The 8,506-nt window shown below is 43.5% G+C and overlaps 2 protein-coding genes and 1 pseudogene across 2 annotated transcripts; 2 read left to right on the forward strand and 1 right to left on the reverse strand.

The window, feature by feature from the left end:
* Positions 1-323: 323 nt before the first annotated feature.
* LOC147862392 (glucan endo-1,3-beta-glucosidase 8 pseudogene) lies at positions 324-1,861 on the forward strand (annotated as a pseudogene).
* A 1,909-nt stretch (positions 1,862-3,770) lies between these two features.
* Positions 3,771-4,854, forward strand: LOC147862393 (protein DMP7-like). Its single transcript, XM_087320809.1, has one exon. It carries the CDS (start codon positions 3,818-3,820, stop codon positions 4,448-4,450), a length of 633 nt encoding a protein of 210 aa, XP_087176935.1. The 5' UTR covers positions 3,771-3,817; the 3' UTR covers positions 4,451-4,854.
* Positions 4,855-7,289: 2,435 nt separating this feature from the next.
* On the reverse strand, positions 7,290-8,293 carry LOC147862394 (glutaredoxin-C5-like). Its single transcript, XM_087320810.1, has one exon. The coding sequence runs from the start codon at positions 8,105-8,107 to the stop codon at positions 7,502-7,504; it is 606 nt and encodes a 201-aa protein (XP_087176936.1). The 5' UTR covers positions 8,108-8,293; the 3' UTR covers positions 7,290-7,501.
* Between the last annotated feature and the right edge of the window lie 213 nt (positions 8,294-8,506).

Consider the following 8,506-nt stretch of genomic DNA (forward strand, 5'->3'; position numbering starts at 1 on the left):
GGGCCTCTGGTAGGTAGTTGTATTATTCACTGGCCACATAATTATCTATCTATCTATAATAATAATAATAATAATAATATAATATATATGCGCAGCACGCATTGACGTGGAAACAACAACATCAGAGAGAGAGAGAGGGAGGGAGGAAGGGGGACACTTCTTAATCCATAGTCTGGGAACTCTTCTACATTCATCTGGCCCCTCAGCAAGTAACTTTGATATACGCACCATTCGATCTTCTGCCAGAGGTACTGGATCAAAAAAAGAGCAGCAACATCAGAAGGATGAGATCTAGGCTTGGCAATTATAATTATTTTTACGACAGCTGCGTGGATGGGATGAGGCTAATAACAGGTGGATCAGTAGAGTCGTGTAGAGGAGGAGGGGTGAACCTATTATTAGCAACTGTAACAAGTCTTCTTGTGCTGGTTAGCTTGAATGGTAGCATCCAGGCGTATGAGGTAGGCGTAAACTGGGGGACGCAGGCATCACACCCGCTGCCTCCGAAGACGGTGGTGCAGCTACTGCAGAAGAACAACGTGACGCGTGTGAAGCTCTTCGACTCTGACTCCACCACTCTGCAAGCGCTGGCCGGTAGCAACATCCAGGTCATGGTGGCCATCCCCAATAACAAGCTGCAGGCCATCAGCAGCAGCGCGGATTCTGCCACAACCTGGGTAACGCAGAACGTGGCACCCTACATCTTCAAGGGCGGCGTCAACATCTCGTATGTGGCGGTGGGCAACGAGCCTTTCTTGTCTGCCTACAATGGAAGCTTCGTAAATCTCACTTTCCCGGCCCTGCAGAACATCCAGAACGCCCTCAATAGTGCTGGCTTCGGCAACTCCATCAAGACTACGGTGCCCATGAATGCCGATGTGCTCACCGATGCACCAGTGCCATCAGAGGGTACCTTCAAGAACGTGACCGCACAGGCGATGGGGCAGATCTTAGACCTTCTGCACCGAAATGGGTGCCCTTTCACTGTCAACATTTACCCGTTCATCAGCCTCTATGCTAACCCTAACTTCCCGCAGAATTACCTCTACTTTGATAGCAATATAATTCAGATCCAGGACGGTACTTATGCCTACACCAATGCCTTTGATGGTACCTTTGATACACTGGTTGCTGCCCTCACTGCTGCAGGTTACCCGGACATGCCCATCATATTAGGGGAGATCGGGTGGCCTACAGACGGCCATGGCTCTGCCACACCCGCAAACGCCCAGCGTTTCGTGCAGGGATTTCTAAAGCACGTGCAGAGTGATGCTGGCACCCCACGCCGCCCTAAAGTCTCCATTTTTTTCTACCTCTTCGGCCTGCTGGATGAAGACCAGAAAAGCATTGACCCGGGTAACTTTGAGAGGCATTGGGGCGTGTTTGCCTATGATGGCAGCGCGAAATACCCTCTCAGCCTGCGGGAATCCAGTGGCACCTCTCAGTTGGCGTTGGTGAATGCGAGTGGAGTCCAGTATCTGCCCCGCCGATGGTGCGTTGTCGCAGACAGCGCCAACCTCAGCGCATTGGCCGAGTCCGTGTCATATGCATGCACCTATGCTGACTGCACCCAGCTCGCCGATGGCGCCTCCTGCAATGCTGTCCTTGACTCCAAAGGGATTGCTTCCTATGCCTTCAATCAGTATTTTCAGCTCAACAATCAGGCCTCTACAGCCTGCTCCTTCAACGGTGCTGCGTCCATCACCACCACCGACCCCTCCGTGGGGACATGTAAATTCATCGTGCAGCTCGCTGTCAACAGTGCAGGATCAACAGCTTCCGTATCTCCATCTCTCATCATCACGATGGTTGCTGTAGCAGTAGCCCTTCTCCTATCCTCGTCGGACTCTACAGCGTGAAAATAAATATATGTAATGTGAAAATCATTGAACTTTCTTTTTGCACTCAGGAGAGGGTTGCCCTACCGTTATTTTACGTACTTAGCTAATATCATCAGCATCGACTTTACTTTTCTTCTCATTTGAAAGAATGGAAGGATCTTCCTTTTGCAAATAAGCATTCTTTCTTCCATGCCCATTTGATTAAAGAAGGATCTTCATCTATCTTATCATCATGTATGTATGAACATTCTATGAAGTACACTTATTATATGTATATATATATATATATTATCTGTCTCCTGGTCTTTAATGCGCTTCTTCCGCCCTCTCTCTTTCTCTCTCTCTCTCTCTCTCTCTCTCCCCGATGTTGTACTGCTCAAGTCTTGGGATGAATTTTAATGAATTCTGGTAAATGCTTTTAGCTGGCCACATCACAATGCCTGAAGATCAAGAGGAGAGTTACTATTGTGTGTGGAGGTGATGTGGTGGATTCCAGGACAACTGAGTTTTGAGGATACTCACGCATCACACCGTCTGAGCTGTGCTGTGCGGCTGCATTAAGTGCCAAGGTACCACCACTCCACGAATGACCGTCTGGATGACAATGACCAAGACCCAAATGAAAACTACAATGACAATGCCACGGATGAAAGTAATAGCACAAATCATCATACATGACCCCCACATCAAAACCTTGGTTCCATATGCAGTCAATTTTGTTAAGGGCAACGGTTTATTAATCTCCCCCAGCTGAAGCCCCTGATCATCTATCTACCCAACCCCTGTTCCCCTGACAGAAACTAAAATCCATTGCCATTGCCGGATGCGAGACCCGGACCTCGCTCTAAGTGTCTGGGATTCTTTTGCATCGTATCAAGCACATCTCCCCCTAATGTGTCAACCGTCACAGGACGGGAAAAACTGCTCTTACTGTAGCCCGTAGAATCCCACCATACTAGATATACACCCCTGAGCTTCCTTGTCGATTTCCATTTCCATGTTCTTGCAGCCTTGACAAATGCATATCCATTCAACTACTATAACATCATAGACCTTCCTCATCCTATATTCGCGCCAGCATTCCACCATCAGCCATCAGCTGCATTGAAATTTGACACAACCTTTCTCTCCACGTTCCCCTACCCTAACAAGCCAGGCCATTACCCTCGGGCCCCAGCTTTGCTTCCACACGCGTGCACTACCCCAAAAGTCACCAACTTCAACTCACCCACACATGCTTTCAAATCATTAAGGGACATTTTTGTCAGTGTTTTTGGGCCACATACTTTTATATAATACAGTATGAAAAGGCACACACTTATATGTATTTCTTTCATATAGATACTCACGGTCCGGTACCAAACGTCAACGGTTCGGTTTTGGTTTAACCAGTTTGGGGGTTCCAAAGTTGAACCGAACTGGATCCTAATCCGGTTAAGGCTAAACCGCCAAGCCAATTAAGCCTTAACTGATTTGGCCCAAAACGGTTCGCTTCAGCTAGAGCCATCTCAAACCGGTTAAGGATGCTCAAGCCTAAACCGAAGCTCAAACCTGTTAAGAATGCAAATTGATTTCTATGACATGTAACTCATCTTGATCCACTTATTTGGGTATTACCCACAAATTGATGCTAGAAAAGTGAGTTAATTATTACGGAAGCCATCTTCCAATCGTTTGTCAGCTTTCAGGGAAGACGAAAAATTTAAACATCGGCAACAGATGGGTGGAGAAGCTTGGAGAGAGTAGAAGCAAGGTTAACGAATTAATATTAATATTACTATTGGTGGTCGGTAGTCTTGGCTTGCAATACAAGGACAGCTCTCCTTCTTCTGTTGTTGTTGTTGAGGACACACACACACACACACACAACGACCATTTTTATTTACAAGATAAAATGAGATGAATGAAGACGTAGATAGATAAAGATAGATAGAGGGACTTCACTTCTAATATATGACTCAAAATCATCGTGGACCATGAAGGTGGCTGATGATGGGCCTGGGCCTGGGCCAGAGCAGCCAACATCCAGATTAGCAGCGGCAATGCAGAGTGCCATGAGAGGCATGGGGCAGCTGAACAGCACTCTGCCCACCGGCACAGCCCTGGTCTTCCAGTTCTTACTTCCCATTATCACCACCAATGGCAAGTGCCCCGCTGGGGTCGCTGACAAGTGGGTAACTGGCGGGGTGTTGGTGCTGTGCGCGCTGGCCTGCTTCTTTATCTCCTTCACAGACACCTATTCTGATAGCAGCAGTGGCAAGAGCTACTACGGTTTGGTGACGAGCCGCGGGCTGTGGCTGCTGCCAGAGGGAGCGGCGCCAGCCGGAGTGGCCGCCACGGCTGCGTGTGCCTCTGAATACGCTCTTCGATTCTCCGACTGGATTCATGCGCTGCTGTCAATGTGGGTTTTTGCTGCATCTGCGCTCTTCCAGCAGGACGTCAAGGCCTGCCTATACCCATCCTTGCCTCCTGAGCTGCAGTCTGCACTGCCCATCTGTATCGGCTTTGCGTGCAGCTCCCTCCTCCTCATCTTCCCCTCCCGCCGCCGAGGCTTCGATGTACCACCACCACTACCTCCTCTCCGCTGCTCAAACTCTTCCTCCACGTAATTCTTTCCCTCCTTCGCTTATATCACACCGTTCGGATTTTAGAGAGACTTATTTAGTTGGACAGGAAACTCACAACATGATGATGATTTGATTGTACTATGCTGACACACTACTATTTTGTTTGTACCTATATGTACTATATATATATATATTATGTATGGTAAAATCAGCTTCGCAGCAATAAAACTTTATGCTTTCATTCATAGTGAAATTAGCCATGCCTTGGACTTAGCTATGGCTAGACAAGGTAGAAATTCTCATCACCCTATGCATATTGGAAAACACCGGGCTCATATTCATTGTTGTAAAGTTGTGTTGAAGAGAGGGTGAAACTAAATATTTGCTCAAAAGAACTAAGTATGTGTTGAAGGTCTCCTCAGAAGAACTATAGAAGTTTTTTTTTATTTGAATTTCTTCACTTCTAAGACAATTTATTTCAATAATTCCTCCTAGAGAATAATCAAAACTCCATTTCCTTAGGTTTTCATGAACTTGATGTTAAGTACATGCCATTTGGGCCAAGAACCAAGAAGACAACGACAATGTAATGCATAAGAAGCTCTAAAGGAGCACTCGAAAAAGGGGGATAGAGTAAAATCTCACCCAAAACTAAAAGGCAAATCGTCATTCTAATGTGAAAGAGGCCCAACTCATTGTAAAAAGCTCATCTCTTTGGTGACTTTGGTAGCTCTTCCTTAAATTTGGGTTTTTTCACAATATTATTTAGAGCATTAACTTTTTTCTTTTCCGACAATGGGTTATATGATGTCTAAAGCGATATACATGATACTACAGCATATATTTTTATCTTATTTAGAGCTCTAACTTTATCTCTTTAATCTTTCACTTGAGCTTAATAAGAGTAATTAAGATTAATTGTTGATTAGTGTAAACCTAATCACAAAGAAGACTTATCTTTAAATAAGGAATCAACAACATTTCAATTTAAACTGAATTGAACCACTTGGTTTGAGCTTGAACCATTTGGTTTTGCTTGACAGGTTTCAATTTCGATGCGTTTGGTTTAAAGATTTTCAAGATTTGGTTTGATGAAGATTAAGTTTCAACGTTTTAAAACATGCGGATTTGAAATGGTTTTGAGTTTGAGAGTCCCAAACTGTTGTTGATTAATACTACTTTCAATTGTGAATGTGGACAATTCATTTATCTTGCCACCGATGATTTCTTTCTTTTTAGAGAGTGTAGTATACATGTTGGGGAAACTTATATGTATCGATTTATTGAATTATGCGAAGAAACAAATTTAGTGATAATGACATACTTTGAGCTTTAGATGTTGTTTGTTTATTTGCCAAGAACCATCAATATACTACATTTCTAGAATCATTTAATCCACCCGACAAGAAAAACATCAAATTTTGATTGCATGATATACAACAAGACAAGCTAGCTAGATGTGAGGTCATAGGTATGGTATGAGGTCATCTAGTTGAATCTAATATCGATTTCAATGGAGATAAACTGTGAATAACTCAACATTGAACAACAAGATTTCAAAAATCTAGAACTTTATGCCATGTTGTTGTAGACTTCAACATCGAGAAATCCAAATACCTTGAAAACGAGGATTAATTGTGCCATATCTAGAGTGGACAAAGAACCTTAAAGGTAATATAGTTGGAATAACCAAAGAAAGAGCAATTTGACACGTGCCCATGTTATGGGTGAGGGGTCATAGATATGGCACAATCAAGTGTCATCAATGATATGATACCACATCTTAAAAAGGGAAAAGCTCAACATTGAGAGAGTGTATATGGAAAAGTTACGTCTTTATAACTTGTACTCAAAACCACATAGATTATAACTGAAATATATTGACAAAACATTGACAAGTGTTTATGTTAGAGATGAAGTCGTATTTATGAAATACTCGTGGGGATAATGATTTGTCGATATTGATGGTGAAATGGGAATAGAACATGCCGAAAGGTTAATATTAACTAAATATATTTCAGAATCAAGAGGTTTGATTTAATTAAGATCTCATATCTATGAATTCTATGACATTGAATGAAATGTTTTTTGGAAACCAATTAGAACCATCTATAATATAATAAATTAGATTTGGGCAAGTCTGAAATCCATGATATCTCCGAGAAAGGTAAAACATCGTAACACAACTAGCATGTCTTACGCTTGGCATTAGATTAGGGTACATATAGCTATGATGTAATCATAAAGGTAGACAAATATGCTTGTAGAAACCTAAAGGAATATTCATGGAAAGTAGAGTAGAGCATAGAAAATGAAGGCGCGGTTGAAGTGATACACTATTTTTGACACCTTGAAGGGACAAGGTCATGGATGACAACATGGTTTGCATTGTGCTATAACAATCCAAAAGTTGGGCCCAATTATATGATTTTGTTTCTTGCTTTGTCCCCAACCAAGTCACATCAATAATAAAATATCTAAGGCCTATCTACATGTCTTAAACCATGTTCATCTAAAAATGGAAAGGTGTGTGGATCTTTGGTAATAGAATTTGGATAGATTTAAGTCATGGTGTTTTTAGTTTCAATATGCAAATTTTGTTCACAACTTTGGCATGATTTTGTTTAGCTTGTCTAATGGAGAGGTCATCTACGCTAAGTCAAACATGATCACACATATAGCTGATTTTGTCCTTCACTGCTTCTGGATCAAATTTTCACTTAATATGAGTGAGAGGTACATAGAAACAGAGATTTTGTTTGTGTTGCTTTGATCACATTTTGACTCCTATGAGAGGGAGGGAGATATAAAGATCATATGCACGCGCGCGCAGAGACGCAGCACCCCATATACATATATACGCACCATAACTATATATCTATGTAAAATGTATACCTTCGTAGATTATTCAAGCATATACAAGAACAAGAAAGGAAAGGACTTATGGATTTATACTCGCGAGTGACGTTAACTAGTGGCGCCATACATACATAGTACGTCGTACGTGCAGTGGAATAATAGCATGTAATGGCGGGGGTGGGGGGGGGGGGGGGGGGGTTCCTCTTGTTCGGTTATATATACCGACTTTACTAATTAAAGCCAGAGTGCACCCGCAGCTTTAAGCTGAGGGATGAGGGCGCCGCTGATGTGGCAGGCCATGAGACGGTCGAGGCCACCGATGAGCTTGCCCCCCACGAATACCGCTGGGACAGCTGGGCGCTCGCCCATGATGTGTACAAGCACTCGGTCCACCTCAGCAGCACGAGCGCCCTCCAGCTCATCAATCTCCACCACCGTCGGGCTAACGCCCATCCCGCAGAAGAGCTTCTTGACCACGTGGCACAGGCAGCATGACGAGACGCTGAACACAACCACCGGGTTGTCAGCTACCGTGTTCTCCAAACTCACCGCTCCTCCTCCTCCTCCTCCTCCTTCTTCATCGTCTGTGGGCGGCGCACAACTCAGCGCCAGCTGGAGCTGCTGCTGCTGTTGTTGACTGGATGCCTTGCTTGCAGCATGCACCTTGGCGATTGGCATCATGTTTATAGCACCCCCACCCCCACTCCCTGTCACGTGGAGCGCGGAGAGGTGACGATATTGGGCCGGATGATCAGAGGCGCAGGAGGTGTGCCCGCTGTGGAAGAGCAGCCGTGCCGCCCGATTGTGTTGCATCATTTGGGCACCCCCGCCTCTCTGCATACTATATTAATTTTTATTTATTTAATATTATTACTTATACTTAATTGCTATTACTATGTATATGTTCTATGGACACACACTTCACTTTTGCTTCTTAATGTTATTTATTAGGTTAATAATTTAACCCCCCACCTGAGTTTGCTAGGAAACCTTAAAATAACCGAAACCTCAGTAAGTTACTGTTATAAACGTAAGCGCCTTATATGAAACCAAATTTATGCCTAATTACAATAACCCCGACCTTATAATTATATCCACTAGATCTCCATTCATTGTTTCTCTGATGTGTGTCCACTCACTACAGTGTGTGTGTGTGTGTGTGTGTGTATTGATATATGTAATACATATAGATCTGTAACTGTTGTAGTTGTTGTATGGGTTAGCTCGATCTTATATCCC

The sequence above is a fragment of the Azolla caroliniana genome, unplaced genomic scaffold (genome assembly GCF_043228905.1).
Source record: "Azolla caroliniana isolate FFs.n. ecotype wild unplaced genomic scaffold, voAzoCaro1.0.p SCAF_6, whole genome shotgun sequence".
NCBI classification, from domain to species: domain Eukaryota; kingdom Viridiplantae; phylum Streptophyta; class Polypodiopsida; order Salviniales; family Salviniaceae; genus Azolla; species Azolla caroliniana.

Excerpts from the sequence above, each read along its gene's own strand:
- LOC147862394 (XM_087320810.1), bottom strand. The coding sequence starts at position 8,107 with ATGCAGAGAGGCGGGGGTGCCCAAATGATGCAACACAATCGGGCGGCA.
- LOC147862393 (XM_087320809.1), top strand. The coding sequence starts at position 3,818 with ATGAAGGTGGCTGATGATGGGCCTGGGCCTGGGCCAGAGCAGCCAACA.